This window comes from Mercenaria mercenaria, unplaced genomic scaffold (genome assembly GCF_021730395.1).
Source record: "Mercenaria mercenaria strain notata unplaced genomic scaffold, MADL_Memer_1 contig_971, whole genome shotgun sequence".
NCBI lineage: Eukaryota > Metazoa > Mollusca > Bivalvia > Venerida > Veneridae > Mercenaria > Mercenaria mercenaria.
This window is the reverse complement of record NW_026463892.1, coordinates 8,481-26,465: the sequence shown is the minus strand read 5'-3', so window position 1 is coordinate 26,465 and position 17,985 is coordinate 8,481. Positions and strand designations below refer to the sequence as shown.

Genomic DNA, 17,985 nt, shown 5'->3' with positions numbered 1-17,985 from the left:
ATACTAATAGCTTTTTTTTCTAGCGAATGGTTGGATATGACACGAATGATGAATGCTCTTATTAAAAGAGGCACGTTTACGAAGCTATTTCATTATCTTCCCAAAATACGTTTTCGTTTTAAGTATGTACATGCAATTTGTAAACATGTTTGTTTACTTTCTGTGACCTGTCAAAAATTGGTTGCAATCGAAAAATGAATGAATTTTATATCTAAAGACGTGTTTTGATTGTGTTAAAAGTTCGGCATTTTATCCATTATAACATATTGTTCCGAGTGTACACTACATTTCAAGAAGTATTTTATGTTATTTTTTTTAAGTATGGGGCACATAACTATTTTATTCAGTATATATTGGTTATTTACAATTTTAGAAAAGCTTTTATTTTACAGAGTAAATATTTATGTCATATTTGCATACATATTATTATGAAATATGTTTGAAGTTCACCTTCTGGCAGGACATGTTGGAAAGTTTTAAATGTTTCTTTTCGTTGCTTTAACTTAATGTGAGACTACTTTACCAAATATTTCTGATTTCTCGTTAAGATAATTTCCTTCATTTAACTAATGCATTTCAGTTTGATCACACAGATGCTTCTTAGTTTAAGTGTCACAGATACATGTCAAACGTCGCAGTAAGTGCTATAAAATATAAATAAACATGGTCATATTGCCTACTGAAAGATACATAACCTTGCATATAAAATGGGTTTTATTTACCAACTACAACAATGCTTACTTTTATTGATAAAACATTCAATCACGTTAATATTTGAAAGAACAGAAATAAATTGCCTATAAATTATTCTTTTAAATTTATCTTTTCAGAAGGGTAATGCGGTATAGTATTTCATTCTATGAATAAAACTCGTCATGTATTCGAAATAAGGCTTTAACACAAATAAACGCATATTCTAGAAAGATTCATGATATAGGCTTGTTTAGTTGTGTAAGCTATATAAATTTTAATACCTTTATCCCGCAGAATAGAATCGGTTTCAATGTACAATTTGTTGTCTACCCCTCTACTGCATTTAACGGAAGATATTATTAAAGTGGCACGCACGAAGACGTTCATTATTAAGAGCTTTGTTGGCTTAAAAAACAAAAAGGGTATAAACTGGTATAGACAGTTTTCTACACATTGTATATCCTTTCATTGTGTGCAGTCAAATGTCAACTTGATACCTTGAATAGTTTTTCACTTATGTTTAGGACAAGCATAATTTAATATAATAAAGAATGTGGTTTGTTGTTGTACAATTCATTAAACTGGTCTCTTTAAGAAGCAATCCCTGAAACCATTTCTTGGAAAATCTTTTAAAATGTATTAAAAAGGGATAATTTAAAAGTGACAAACTAAACTTATAAGAGTTATATTTTCTTTTCCAGTAAATGTATTTATCTGTTCCAGTAAATATATGCAGTTTATACAAACTTCTTCTCTCATTTGTAATGTCCAGGACAAATAAATTTGATAAAAGGAGATAATTGGAAAACGTAAGCATGATGGCAAACTTCCTCTCAACGTACCTTGTCATAATGTGAAAAAGTTCCACAAAATCGCTTAGATGATTTTGAAGTTGCCCTAACACAAATATTAAATAAAGGAAGGATATGATGAAGAAAGCAATGTTGAGTTATGGTTCTTGTACACAAGAACGTGTCCTAATGTCCTCTAATTTTTGTATGTAGATTGAATAAAAGTCCCTTCAGCACATTTAGAGTTATAGCCAGGACAACTCAATTAGATAAAAGGTTAGCAAGGTAGTGTTATGGTTCTTGTACACAGCAATTTCCCTTAATATCACCTATTTTTGTCTTTGTATGCATTTCCCTTCGCTAGTTAACACCAGATGACAAAATGATGATCAAAGTAGATGACTGGTAAAATTAAAAACAATATATTGTTACCAACGCCATCCATTTTTCACAAACCGCATGCTAGTACAGCATTCTCCTTTCAAAGTAACTGTATGGGGGGTCATATGTATATAAATGATAACTATTTGTATCATATAATTCATGAAGAGGTATGTACTTTAAAATTGTCTTTAAATCTATAATTGTTGAATGCTTTCAAATGCTAATATCTTCATAATGAATGTGATTTTATTTTAAGCTTGGCAAGAAATAAGTAATAACAATGTAATGAAAAATTATTATAATAATATCATATTTAAGGAAAGTGATTAATAAACAAATGAAATGCAAGATAATTATATGGTACTAATGAATAAATAAACAGTGAAAGTTAATAACAGTATTGTTCAATGCAGATCTACACTGCATATCAACGTATTGTATTGCAATCATAACAATGCAGTATTTCCTATATATACAATAATGTTGTGACTTGTGTCTGTGTTCATATTCTGGAAATGTGTAATTGTTAATAGCTTTTATTATTATTTATCAATACCAATCAAAATTTTATTTTTGAATTAGTTTGAAAACTGATGGAAAACACATTAATTGTACTGGATGATATAAAAGGGAAGTAAATTTATCTACAAACAAAAAGGAAACTTGACCTTTGCACATGTCATATTGTTTATAATGGTGAATATTTAAGTGGCGTCGGAGAATATACCAGAAAAATTGCAAGCCAATATATGTAAGTTCTTTTATGAGAGATGATGTCGGCTGTATATGGGAGTCGCTAAAACACGTACCTGTACTTGTAAACTCATGGTTACAGAACAGTATTCAGTATTGTCAAATAATTCGTTTTTGTGAAGTTAGCAGAATAGCAGCATAGCGCAATGAGTTCATATACACTTTCGGAACTATTTAACTGCGTTCCTATATGAACACTCATCTAGGTTATCGGTATATAACACACTTACTTAATGTCCTTAATGACTCTGTGTTTAGTTTTAAAAAAGGTAAAGCGTCTTGTTTAAGGTAGATAGTGGACGAAAGTCCCCATCTAGAATGGATGGAACAACTTATTTCCAGCGGAGCCAACGGCAGGTGGCATATTTACCTACCCAGCATCCAGACTAGGCCTAAACTGTTGGAAACAGTACCAGTACTGAACACTAGTCGGAATATCATTCGCGACCTGGGATCGAACCCGGACCGCTGGGGTTGTAGCTTAGCATGCTAACCGCTGCGTCGCGGACTCCCTATCAATATGGAGTTTTAATGAACAAAGAACATCATCTAATTAAGTAACGTATGTACCAATAAGCTGCATCTGGCAAAAGAATGTACTTTAAAGTAAGTTACATAAAGAATTATTCAATTAGATATGATTGTTAATTAAGCAATGAAACCTAATGCTAATTGTGATTTTTGAAAAGTTTGTCAATCTTAAGTGACAAGATTGACGTAACGTAGATAACGTAATGTAGTTTTTGATGAAATATATGGTACGCTAAACAGAGCACGATATACTCAGAGTTATTTTTTGGAAATCAGATGTTATATGTAAGTTTAATAAAGGGAGATAATTAAAAAAATAAGCTAGATAAATTCATTGTACTTGTACTTCCTTAGTGTCCTTAATCTTTCTTTAAAGATTGAATAAATTCCATTCATCGCTTTTGGATAACATACTAATAGTATCTATAGATGACAATGTGTCAACGTGAATAGATAAAGTGCATGACATTTAGCTTTGCATCAATTCTAAATGACTAAACAATAGTTTCATAATACAGTTAGGGTTCAGTTGCCTAAATATTACGTAAGATTTTCCAGTAACATTGCCATTACATGATAATTGAAATAAAAGCTACAGACAAAAAATCGCCAAATCAGAATTTCATAGCATGACCTCTTGACCCCTCTAATTTACATAAAATATTGTTATCTCTTTTTTGGAGACAGCTATCAAAGTAACCGAGAAGGTTCAAGGTACAACAAAAATGTTGTCTTCGGGCATTAACATGCCAGTGTAACAGCCCAGTTTTCTCCAGTCAGTTCTTTTCCCGGGGAAAACTGACCAGTCAATTTTTCCCCCGGGAACTGCGGGGTCAGTTTTATCCCCACTAGTCAGTTGCCGCCCCCCCCCCCCCTTCCCGCTTGGAATTAGTCTTCTGATAGAAGAAGAAACTGACTAGTTAGTCAATTTTTCCCCCTAGTCAAGTTTTCCCATCAAGTACTGAAACTGAATAATTTGATAAAACGCTTATTTTTATACAATTATATATTCAATGGCGTTGTACATAATAATGATAATAACAGTTATCGTTATAATATTAATTATGACAATAATAATAATAACAGCCTTATTGTAATAAACAGTCCTGATCGCACTCCTCCCCTTGTGGTCATTTTATCCTTATTGCCAATACCAGTGCTTTAAGCATCTGGTACGCCCAGACGGGCTGCATATAGAGGTTCAAACCCCCCTGTTTATGGTGCCTTCATAATACTGTTTAAGAAAGAAATACTATACACTTCCCTACCCATAGAGCCTTACCAAAAAGTGCGTTTATTTAACAAACCTTGGAGATATAAATGTTGAAATGTAAAACATTTTACAAAAATTTTAGAACTATCACCTGCTGTTTTCGCATGATAAACAGTTATCAAAAATTTAAAACAATGCCACAAAATCTCTGAAATACAGTGTCTTAAGATTTTTTTTGAATGTGTCGAGTGGTTTACTTTTGCGTAGTTCTAACGGCAGTTCATTCCAAAGTTTTGGACCAATAGTACAGAAACTTCTATCATTGAATGTTTTGCACTTGTTGTATGGAACAAAATAACGACATTGAGAATTTTCAGACGATCTCAAACCTTGTCTACTAGGAATATACTCTGTAAGCGATTCTGTTAAGTACAGAGATGCTCTGCCAGTGTGACAGCTATACATGAAAGAGAGTCTTGAACTCAATTCTTGCTTTCACCGGCAACCAATGTAAGTTGTACAATGCTTGTTTAGAACTGTCAGATTTCCTCCTGTTAAGGACAAGTTTTGCGCACATGTTATGAATAAGTTGCATCTTACGCACTTCACAGTTAGCTACACCATACAGTATAACATTACAATAATCCAGATGTGAAATAACTAGAGACAAAACTAAAATTTCAGTGGCTGCTTTTGTTAAGTATTTTCGGTTGTTCTTAATTCGTAGGTAATTCAACATGGCTGTACGACATTTGCGATTTATATGATCTTTAAAGTTTAAGGTTTCGTCAAGAAATGAACCGAGATATCTAATTGTGCTTTCACGTTTTACATCATCACCAGCAATGTTAATGGAATTTGTAAAACACTTGTTCAATTGAGGTAGGCTACCAAACATAATAAATTCAGTTTTGGAAGTGTTCATTTTCAGTTTGTTTCTGTTCATCCAGTCATTGATTATATCGCTTGTGATTCTACGGAAACAGACGTAGGACGAAAGCTTTTATTTGCTATATGATCATCAACAAAACCGTAGACTGATATGGATTTTGGAATGACATCAAAAAGATTTCCAGCTTAGGTGAGATATAGCGAAGGACCAAGGCAACTGCCCTGGGGCCCACTGCATTCAAGATGGCGGTCTGATGGATGGATATACATTGTTGATATTAATCTTACAAGTACGAGGCCTTAAATAGGAGTCTACCCATTGAAGAGATGTATCACAGACGCCATATTATGCTTTTAGGACATCTAGAAGAATGTCTTGGTCGACAGTGTCTAATGCTGCACTTAAGTCAATAGCAATAAGGGCAGTGACTTCCTTTTTCTCCATACCAGTTAGAAGATCATTGACTAACCGAAGTAGCGCAGATTCACATGAATGGTACTTCCTGTATGCAGACTGGTTCTTAGGCAAAAGACTGTTTTGATTTACATATTTGTTTAATCTGTAAAGAACAGCTTTCTCAGTAAGTTTTGATAGAAATGATAAATTACTCACAGGACGATAATTGGAAAGCTCTAGTTCAAGACCAGATTTTTTGAGCAGATGTCTAACAACTGCTTGTTTGTATTTCACAGGGAAAACACCTTGTTGTAATGAGAGATTCACCAATTTCGTGATACTAGAGAGAAGTTCATTTACATGAGATTTAAGAATACGTGTTGACAAAATATCTAACTCTGAAGACGTAGTATTCAGTTCATTGATGAGATTTTTCACTTCATCTTGAGTCAGTTCAGTAAATTTGTTTAAATTTTGTATATCCTTTTCTTGAGGTTTAAAGTTTTGGTATTCACTTAGGGATTGACGTATTTTTGAGATTTTTGCCATGAAAAAGTCGGCAAATTTTTCGGCCAATGAATTATTAAACTCTCCTTGAGGCAGTGGGTTTTCAGATTTGGTACCAGTTAGCTCAGATACCAATCCATACAGAGTCTTAGAATCACCTTTAGCGTTCTCTGTTTTTTCACTGAGTGTGTTTCTCATTTGACATTTGATTTCAAAATTGTACTCATTTCTTACATTTTTTATACGACTCAGACTGATCTGTTATACCATAACGCCTCTATGTACACTCAGACTTTCTAACTTGTTGCTTTATTTGTTGCAGTTTGTTATTGAACCAAGGTTTGGGTGCTCTCTGAATTATAGTTTTTTCTTGTAGGGGAGCGTGCTTATTCAGGACATCCTTTATTTCCGATTCAAACTCTTTCACAAAGTCGTCTATATTCTGTGAATCTACGTTTACTGTACTTAGGTCGTTGGAAAATTCTGATTCGTTCAAATTTTTAAAGTTTTTAAATGGCACGCTCCTACTAGTAATAGTCTCTTTTCTAACATTTAAGAGAAACTTAACAACACAGTGATCAGATAAAAATAATGGTCCAGATTCACATTTCTCTACATGTACACAATTAAGTGACTCAGTTATGACTAGATCAAAGCTATGTCCTCCTGTATGAGTACTGAAATCAACGTGTTGTTCCAGGCCCATTGCTACTTGGGAATCCTTGAAGTTTGTAATAGAACTGTTGTCATCGTTTATATGCAAGTTGACATTCCCCATTATAAGTAAATTGTCATAATGTGGTAAAATATTTTCGATGAAATAAAAAAAATCAGCAACGAACTGGTTACAAGTGGATAGTACTAGGGGTCTTATATGGTTATATTTTTGAAAACGAGCTTCCAAATACCATATTCAAAGCTGCGAACAGTGCCATGAGTTTCCCTTTGCATATTGATCGTGTTTCTACATGTGATCGCAACACCACCGCCTTTTTGATTTTTTCAATTAGTTACGCTTAATTTATATCCATTCTGGTTCAAGTCGGAGTTTCAAACTGATGCTGTTTCTCGTCCGAGTACCAAGTTTCAGTCAGAAGAGCGAAATCTATTCTCTCATCCCTGAGGTATTGGCCCACACAATCAACTTTGTTCACAACAGATCTACAGTTCAGCGTACTGCAAGATACATGTTTGCGTATATTTCTATACTGATTGTATTTCTTAGGGCATATCAATTTTTTAAAGTTGACACCATTTTGCTTAGGAATTATTTTACTTTTACCACCTTGTTTACTTCTATGCGTTTTCTTTTTACAGGATACATTGTGTAAGTTTATAATCCTATATGCCGCAGGGTCTAGTTTTCCTAATCCGCTATTGTTCGATACCGGTACTGGTTTCTTTCGGTATTGTTACTAGGTGTCTGTTTATTTTCCATTTGAATTTCAAATGAAATAGGTATTGTTTTTCATTTTAATTGACCTATATGTTTCTTTTTTTTTGTAACTTTAATCAATGTGTTTTTGTCAATATTGAATCATATTTTTAACTAGTACTATTTAACTCATTAACACCAGCAGTCATATCGCCGCTTAATTACTGGTATCAATTTTCCGATACATTCCTGAGCCTCTTATCAATTTATCTGCTTTGTTTGCCTGTGGATTTTCACTGATAATCAATAATCGATAAGTTCTAGGCATCCTTTGATCAATATAAGGAACAAACATCTGTTTATAAAAGATTAATAAAACTGAAATTTTCACAACTGATGCTACCATTAATAATCTATTTTACTATTATTTTGATTTGCAAAATTGTTTTACAGGTCAACTGAAGCAACTGAATATAGAAAACTGAAGATTTGACATAGAAAAACAGCCATTATTGATTATTTTATATTTATTCAAATATCATCTATTGCTAAACATTAAAACAAATGACATTATGAAAGAACAAAATTATACTTTATTTAATAAAATAAAAAATACTGAATAAAAAAGAAAGGTTCTGCAGTATAATAGAAAGAGAAGATAAAATAGGCAATACCTAGAAATAACTTTCTAATTCCGATATTTAGTGATGAGTATATTAAAAATACATCCTTAAATAATACATATTTTGATTGTTTTGATCGCTTCCGGGTTTTATAAATCTTTAGAATAAAATATTTTCATTGGTTTTCTTAGACAGCAGTCCAATCGTTAGTACTCTTTCAAACGTAAAATCACATCAGGCGGATAACACATTTATGCGATCCTCGGCATACACGCCTGATATCTTTTGGCGGATAAATACGACATGCGGTACTCGATAAGAGTTAAAATGAACGCATAAATGCGATCTTTGCCTTTAATTAGTTAATTATCTGTCTGGTGCGGGGAAGAAATTGACCGGTCTGTTCTTTCCCCCTTAGCATGTACTTGACCTTTTTTCTGACCTGTTAAGTGGGAGAAGAAATTGACTAGTCAGTTCTTTCCTCCCAAGCCAATACTTGACAATACTTGACCTGTCAGGTGGGGGAAGAAATTGGCTGGTCAGTTCTTTCCCCCCCCCCCCTTACCAGTACTTAACCTGTCCGATAGGGAGGAGAAATTGACCGGTCAGTTCTTTCCCCTCTAGCATATGCTTGACCTATCAGGTGGGGAAAGAAATTGACCAGAATTCTTTTCCCCTAGCATACAATTGATCTGTCATTTAGGGGAAGAAATTGACCGGTCAGTTCTTTTCCCGCTAGCCAGTACTTGACATGTGGGATGGGGAGAGGAAATTGATCAGTCAGTTCTTTCCTCCTACCCAATATTTTATCTGTCTTTTGGGGAAATGAAATTGACAAGTCAGTTCTATCCCCTCCCTAGCCAGTACTTGTTCTGTTAGGTTGGGGAAGAAACTGACCGGTCAGTTCTTTCCCCTTAGCCCGTACTTGCTCTGTTAGGTGGGGGAAGAAACTGACTGGTCAGTTATTCCCCCCGCCCCCACTAGCCATTACTTGCTTTGCGAGGTGGCGGAAAAAACTGAACGGTCAAGAAATTGACCAGTGAGTTCTTTTCCCCCAGCATATACTTGACCTGTCAGGTTGGGGAAGAAACTGGCCAGTCACTTCTTTCCCCGCTAGCCAGTACTTGACGGGTCAGGTGGGGGAAGAAATTGGCCGGTCAGTTCTCCCCCCACCCCACTAGAATATACTTGATTATCAGGTTGGATAAGAAATTGACCAGTCATCCCCCCCTCCTCCCTAGCATATACTTGACCTGTCCGGTTGGGGGAAGAAACAGGCCGGTCAGTTCATTCCCCCTAGCCAGTTATTGACCTTTCAGGTCGGGGAAGAAACTGAACAGTCAGTTCTTTACCCCTAGCCAGTATTTGACCGGTCAGGTGGGAGAAGAAATTGACAAGTCATTTCTTTTCCCCCTTGCAAGTACTTGACCTTTACGGGCGGGGGGGGGTGAAGAAATTGACCGGTAAGTTATTTCCCACCAAGCCAGTACTAGACCTGTCAGGTGGGGGAAGAAATTGACCAGCCAGTTCTTGACCTGTCGGATGGGGAGAAGAGATTGACCAAACAGTTCTTTCTCCCTTTGCCAGTATTTCATTTTAGTGGGGGGAAGAAATGACCAGCCAGGTCTTCCCCCTCCCCTAGGAAGTGCTTGACCTGTCAGACCGGGGAAGAATTTGACAGGTCAGTTCTTTCCCCACTAGCCAGAACTTGACCTGTCAAGTGAGGGAAATAATTGGCCAGTCAGTTCTTTTCCCAATAGGCAGTACTTGACCTATCAGGTTGGGGAAGAAAATAGCCAGTCAGTTCCTTCCCCTAGCCAGTACTTGCTTTGTTAGGTAGGGGGAGAGGAAGAAATTGGCTAGTCAGTTCTTTCCCCCTAGCAAGTACTTGCTTTTTAGGTGTTGGTCGGGGGAAGATATTGACTGGGCAGTTCTGTCCGCCTGGCCAGTACTTGAAATGTCAAGTAAGGGAAGAAATTGACCAGTCAGTTCTTTTCCCCCTAGCCAGTACTTGACCGGCCAGTTGGGGGAAGAAATTGACCGGTCAGTTCTTTCACCCCTAGAATATACGTGATTATCAGGTGGGGGAAGATATTGACCAGTCAGTTCGTTCCCCGCTAGCATATACTTCATCTGTCAGGTGGGGGAAGAAACTGGCGGGTCATTCCCCGTTAGCCAGTACTTGGCCTGTCAGCTGGGGAAAGAAATTGACCAAACAGTTTTTTCCCTCTTAGCCAGTACTTGACTGTCAGTTAGGGGATGAAATTGACCAGTCAGTTCTTTCCACCCAGCCAGTACTTGACTTGTCAGGTGGGGAAGATATTGACTGGACAGTTTTTAAACTCCTAGCCAGTACTTGTCCCGTCATGTGGGGTGCACCAGGCACGGGAACCCTCTTGGACACAGTTAATTTTCTATCGGCACCGTCGCCGTCTCAATTTAACTTCAGTGTTAGAGTTGTGAGATGGTGTTTGTATTTAAAAGCACCACAATAATTATCGGTTACTAGCTATGCACCAGTTTTGCAGTGGAAATAGATTGCCCGACTTTAGGAGCGCAATATTCTTCCGCTTAAGAACGAGCGTACATTTACCGATGCAAAGATGATAACCTTTTTATTACATACGCTTACAAAGTAATGTAACTACTTTAAATGTTTTCAATAGGATAAGATTGACAATACTGAACTAAATAAAAAAATAATGCTACGACACTAATCGCATCCGATATGAAAGTCGAGCGTCAGTGTATGGAAAAATATCGATGTTTCCGGTACAGACTTGTGTGCTCGGCAGGACGGGGGGTTTGTTATGGTACAGATGTGTCGCTAAATACCCCCTTTTCAGACTAGCTATGCATGAATGGTCTCTCTTTGTATCAAATCAAATTATACAAATTCGCGTTTAAAAGTTACTTGAGTACCACTACGTGATAATAAAATTTAAATATGCCTGTTATGTGAAATTGCTGATTTATTTTCAGTTTTAAAGCATATTAATGGAAGTAAAAATACCTGTGCCGATAGAAAATTTTGTCGAAGAGGGTTCCCGTGCCGGGTGCAGAGAGTCAATAGAAATCCTGTGAGGCAAAATTGCACCGACTGAGAGGGGTCCCGTGCATTAACGAAATCGATTGTAGGGCGTTTTTAATTTCTACAATTTCTTCCCAATCTGATTGATCAAGTATATGCTAGGGGGAAAGAACCTAATAGATTAACTACTGGCTAGGGGTGAAAGAACTGACTCGTCAATTTCTTTCCCAACCTGATAGTGAAGTATGTGCTAGGAGGGAAAGAACTGACCGGTCAATTTCTTCTCCCCACGCCACAGGTCAAGTACTGGCTAGGGGGAAAGAACTGACTGATCAATGTCTTTCCCACCTGAGGTAATGTACTGGTTAGAGGGGAAAGAACTGACCGGCCTGTTTCTTCCCCTTCCCGATAGGTGAAGTACTGGCTAAGGGAAAGAAATGACCAGTCAATTTCTTCCCCCACATGACAGGTCAACTACTGGCTGGGGGAAAAGAACTGACCAGACAATTTTTCCCCCAGCCTTACAAAGCAAGTACTGGCTAACCTTACAGAGCAAGTACTGGCTAGGGGGGAAAGAGCTGACCAGTCAATTTCTTCCGTCACCTATGTATATTTTAGGGGGAAAGAACTGACTGATGAATTTCTTCATCCCCACGTACATGCTGGGCTGGTGGGGGGGGGGGGTGGGGAGGGGATACTGACCGGTCAGTGTCTTCTTCCCACTCGACAGGTCGAGTACTGGCTAGTGGGAAAAGTACTGACAGGTCAATTTCTTCCCTCATCTGACAGGCCAAGTACTGGCTAGGGATAAAGAACTGACAGGTCAATTTCTTTCCCCACCTAACAGTGCAGTGCAGGCTAAGGGGGGAAGAACTGACTGGTCAAAATCTTCCCCCACCTGACAGGTCGGGAAAATGATGGAGGAAAGTACTGACCGGTCAATTTCTTCCCCAACCTAACAGAACAAGACTTAGTACTGGCCAGGGGGAAAGAACTGAGCCCCGACCCGAAAGATCAAGTAATGGCCAAGGGGGAAAGAACTGACCGGTCAGATTCTTCCCCCACCTAACAGAGCAAGTACAGGCTAGCGGGGAAAGAACTGATAAGTCAAAGTTTTCCCAGACCAGACGGGGCAAAAATATGATGGGGGAAAGAACTGACCAGTCAACTTCTTCTCCCCACCCGATAGGTCAAGTACTGGCTTGGTGGAAAAGAACTGACAGGTCAATTTCCTCCCCCACCTAACAGAGCGAGTACAAGCTAGGGGGGAAAGAATTGATCGGTCAATTTCATTCCCCTAATCGACAGGTCAACTGGCTAGGGCGAAAGAACTGACCAGTCAATTTCTACCCAAACTGACAGAGCAAAGTACTGGCTGGTGGAGGGGGGAGAACTGACTGGTCAATTTCTTCCCCCACCTAATAGTGAAGTATGGACTAGGGGTAAAAGAACTGTTTGATCAATTTCTTCTCCTATCTCGACAGGTCAAGTACTGGCTTTGGGGAAAGAACTGACCGTTTAATTTTTTCCCCCAACCCGGCAGGTCAAGTACTTGCTAGTGGGTAAATAACTGACCGGTCAATTTACTTCCCCCACCTTACTGGTCAAGTACTGGTTAGGGGAAAGAACTTTCCGGACTGTTTCTTGCCCCCACCTAACAGAGCAAGTACTAGCTGTAGGGGAAAGAACTGACTGGTCAGTTCATTCCCCCACCCGACAGGTCAAGTACTGGCTACGAGGAAAAGACTTGACTGGTCAACTTCTTCTCCCTACCAGACAGGTCAAGTACTGGCTAGGGAGGAAAGATCTGACCGGTCAATTTCTTCCCCAACCTAACAGAAGTGTACTGGCTAGGGGACAAGTAACTGACTGGTCAATTTCATCCCGCACCCGAAAGATCAAGTAATGGGCAGGGGGTGGTAGGGGGGGGGGGGCTGACCGGTCAGATTCTTCCCCCACCTAACAGAGCGAGTACAGGCTAGCGGGGAAAGAACCGACTGTTCAAATACTTACCAAACCTGATAGGTCAAGAATATGATGGGGGAAAGAACTGACAAGTCAACTTCTTCTCCTCACCCGATAGGTCAAGTACTGGCTTGGGGAAAAATAACTGACAGGTCAATTTCTTCCCCCACCTAACAGAGCAAGTACTGGCTAGGGGAGAAAGAACAGAGCAAAGTACTATTTACGGGGGGGGGGGGGGGGAAGAACTGACTAGTCAATTTCTTCCCCCACCTGATAGTGAAGTATGGACCAGGGGGAAAAGAACTTTTTGGTCAATTTCTTCTCCTAACCCAACAGGTCAAGAAATGGCTGGGGTGGGGCGGGTGGGGGCGGGGAAGAACTGACCGGTCAATTTCTTCTCCCCACCTGACAGGTCAAGCACTGGCTAGGGGGTAAATAACTTACCGGTCAATTTACTTCCCCAACCTTACTGGTCAAGTACTGACTAGGGGGAAAGAACAGACCGGACTGTTTCTTCCGCTACAGAGCAATTACTGGCTAGAAGGGAAAGAACTGACTGGTCAGTTCTATTCCCCTACCCGACAACTCAAGTACTGGCTAGGAGGGATAGACTTGACTGGTCAGTTTCTTCTCCCACCTAAAAGAGAAAGTACTGGCTAGGGGGAAGTACTGACTGGCCAGTTTCATTGTCCACCAGACAGGTCAAGTACTTGCATGGGGGAAGAACTGACCGGACTGTTTCTTCCCCCACCTAACAGTGCAGTTACTGGCTAGAGGGGAAAGAACTGACTACCCACCCGACAGGTCTGGTACTGGCTGGGGGAAAAAACTGATCGGTCCATTTCTTCTCCCCACCCGACAGGTCAAGTATTGACTAGGGGTGAAAGAACTGACCGGTCAATTTATTTTCTCCACCTTACTGGTCAAGTACTGGCTAGTCGGGAAAAGAACTGACAAGCAGTAATTTCCTTTCAATAAAAGAAATCAATTGAAAAAAATATAACAGAAATTAAAATAAGTTCATTTAAAAACATTTCATTATTTTACACAGCATATGAAACATATTTTTTATTTTATATGAAATTTAAATGAAAATCGACCATCAGAAATAAAATGCAGGATAGTTAAGAATAACCAGGAATAACCAGTTCCAATTCACTAACAGGGGAAATAATTGACTAGTCAGGAAATTGGACGAAGGGAAAAGGAATTGTCTAGTTAGTTTTCTCCTCCATAAGAATGATCAATAACAACCAGTTGCAATTTGAGGGGAAATTGACTAGGGTAGGAAAAACCTGACTGGGGAAAAAACTGACCGTTACACCGGCCCTCATAAAATTATTTCTAGGGCACTTTTGTTACTAAAACCACCTGGCTACATTCACATATTCTAACTCTAGGTACCTACTCTAACGCTTCTCTGCAGCTGCTGTGTCATATCATTGTTATTTCACAGTACCCGTTGTGATTCTTCAGTCTATGTAAGATTATTTTAGATTTGGCATGAAAGACAGTCTTGAGTACATAAACTATAATTATTACTTACATGTTTCTGCTGGCATACGTTTTATGAACAGGATTCGCATTTAAAGCCTTTCGCATTGCGTCACATTTCACAGTGCTTTCTAAAGCTGATAAAAATGAAAAATGAGTTCTGTCAGAATGCTATTGCGTAACGATTTTGTTGATATCAAGACTTGTTTTAATGACATGTTTCTGTATTTCTCTAAAATTGTGATTTTGTGCCTGTCAATGTGGTACAAATTGTATTTGGTAATATGTAAATATGTTGTATATAATAAACAACTTAGAAAGATCAACTGGAACAATAGAATGTAATCAAACAAGCGAAAAGCATACTTGGTTTGATTGAGTCTGTTCGTGAGAGGTAATGGGAAGTGCAAAACCTCTGACGCCCCTAGCACCGGCTTAAGCGGAATTCTATCAAAACATGTTCAAAGGAGTTCATCACAATGTTTTGTGCACAACTAAATCGCGCAGCAAGCGATAACCACAGTAAGCAATTTTAACATTTCGCCTCCGTAAGTGCTTAGTTCTCGTTTGCGTTTTATAATTGTTGGTTTGATGGTTTTTATGTCGTGAGAGGTTCGTGCCCAAAAAATAATCTTGCATGAATCGAAAACATTTTGGACAGCCAAGTTCAACAATTTCGTCAAGTAATGGTTCAGCCGTCCATAACATGCTTAAACAAACTGAGCCTGCAACCTTTACATATTTGCCATGTTGGGTCACCTGCAGCGTTTCCACTTTTTCTGTTTGTGCCGGAAAATTATGTTATGGTTGTTAATATATATTGGAGGTCAATATATTACATATTTCAAATTAAATAACGGATAGAAAAAATTTTGGAGTAATTTGGCGGGAAAAGCAAAATTTCAATTTATGTTCGATTACCGCCAGCTGTGTTTTTATGAATATTCAGGACGGAATTATATAATTCTAATGTTGTAAATGTATACGTTCATATAAAAATATAACCCGTGCTAAAGTTCATTTGGATTTTTTTCAAATATCAACGATCTAATATTACCGTTTTCTTTTCATTTTGTTTTCAAAGGTATACCTTACATTGTCATACTCACTAAGGCTGATAGGCTGAGCGATGCGGTGAAAGAAAATTGTCTCCAGGTTTTCGACAACATGGCTGTAAAGGAAATCAAGGACAAGCTCATAAAAAAGTTCAACTTTGTGGAAAGTAAAATGTTTCCAGTTATCAACTATGTCCATCAGGATCGAGTTGTTCCGGAAATGGACGCTCTCCTTTCAGGTGACATCAATTATTTGTTATTAACTTTGTTTTAGGATGTCAAAATGTAAATGTAATGTCCACACTTGTTGATATGTCTTACTATTTGTTATTTTTTGTGTAAAAATACAATATATAGACGACTTAATAGTTTTAATAACTACATGTATTTGACAGGTATAAACTATCAATAAACACTTGTATATTAAGAACAAGTGAACAATAACGCCTACTCACTACTTCTGAAGTTTTTGTCTCTTTTTAATGAATTTAATAAAAGTCATTTTTTATTTCGTCTGGTGTTTAAATTACAGAAGTTTTCAAAGAGATACTGGATACAGGGAGAGAATATTTAGATGATTTAGAGGAAAGTAGCGGGGGAGAAGACGTATCTGACGAAGAAAGCGATGATGAAAGTGAATAAATTATATTCCAGATATGTGCATTAGACTTGGTTTAGACATTGCTTCTTTTTGATTGTCTAATTAATGGAAATGTCGTCCATTTGATCTAACCGTGAAATCATTACTTATCGAAGCAGAAAATCTGTCATTTGTGAACCATTGCGTACTAAAGGTTGTATGAGTATTATCAATGCACTTTGTATATGAATGCACTTTAACTACGATTATGCTTTATTCCAAACTTTCGTTATATTAATTGCTGTAAACTTGCATTAAAGTTATATGTTTTGATGATATTCAGGTTTACTTCTCTTGTTGGTGTATATTTTTGTGTATATTTATAGGTTATTAGCTTTGTATCGAGAAATATGCACGAGTTCTTCAGCGGAAATATTGCGCGACTACAGGAGCGCAATATTCTTCCGCTGAAGAACGAGTGCATATTTCCCGATGCAAAGATAATAACCTTTTTATTACATACGCATCCACACGTATAAATATTATGTAAATATCATATATATGTTCAATAGCCTAAATAGGATTGACAATACTGAACTAGATAGAAAAAAATAGTGCAACAACACACACTGAATTACGTCACGCACCCGATATGAAATTCAGGCGTCAGTGTATGGAAAAATATTGACGTTTCCGGTACCAGTGTAACTTAACGGGAAATAGAAACGAGTATGTAATAAGAAGATTTATTGCATACCGGTATATGCATAACACTATATACTGTAAAATCATTAAATTTCGTGGGCATGAAATTTCGTAGTTTTGCTCAAAACAGCAATTTCGTGGGGATATAAATTCGTGGATTTCAACTTCTGAACATAAAGTGTATGGGAATTCTACTTGTTCGTTGGGATTAAATTTTGTGGATTTACTCAACCACGAAATCCACGAAAATTAGTCCCCCACGAATATTTATTTCACAGTATGTTTAATTATTTTAAATTGACGTGAAAAAAATGTAAAGAAAAGAAGTAACGCGGGTTACAGCATCCACATACCGATATTCAAAATGGTCCTTGTAAAAGAAACATATACATTATGAATTCATGTTTTATATTTTTGTCTTTTATCCTAAATTATCGGTATCTGTTTATGTTATTCTCTTTTTCTAACTCGATAAAGCATATAATGTGTTATCAAATTATGTATCAACTAAACCTTCTCATATTCATTTGTTCTATGTATTCTATATTAATATAAGCATTTGTTATCATGGTTTTTACAAAACTGTTCCTGTAGTTATCTTTATACAAATGTTATGTTTTATCTAATTCAGAAACTTTAAGATAATATAAAGTTCTTGTTTCTTTATAATATCTAGATATAATATATAAAGCAGTTTTTTTCAAATGTGGAGAAATCAACATGGGTGTGCAAAAAGTATGAAAGTGGTGTTTAAGATACCCGTTTACAGTCTATGGGGTGATTCAAGGGAATGTCTCTTTTTCGATGAAATGTCATATAAGAAAGTTTGAAATAAAAAACAGGTGTATAAATATTTTTGTGAAATATGTCCACTATCAATTTAATTCATAGACGTAGAGACGTCCCAGACACTATTCTTCTGTCGAATCATGTATTACAACCCCCTTTAAAAATGGTATATAGTTTCTCTCATGCGGGTTGGTGTGTCGACCAATCT

The 17,985-nt window shown here is 37.4% G+C and overlaps 1 protein-coding gene across 1 annotated transcript in view; it reads left to right on the top strand.

The window, feature by feature from the left end:
* Nucleotides 1-16,805, top strand: part of LOC128555045 (uncharacterized) — a 60,539-nt gene extending 43,734 nt beyond the window's left edge. The window contains exons 11-12 of the mRNA XM_053536404.1: nt 15,733-15,942; nt 16,236-16,805. Coding sequence (XP_053392379.1) covers nt 15,733-15,942; nt 16,236-16,345 — 320 coding nt within the window. The 3' untranslated portion in view covers nt 16,346-16,805. The remainder of the gene's footprint in view (nt 1-15,732; nt 15,943-16,235) is intronic.
* The last annotated feature ends 1,180 nt before the right edge of the window (nt 16,806-17,985 follow it).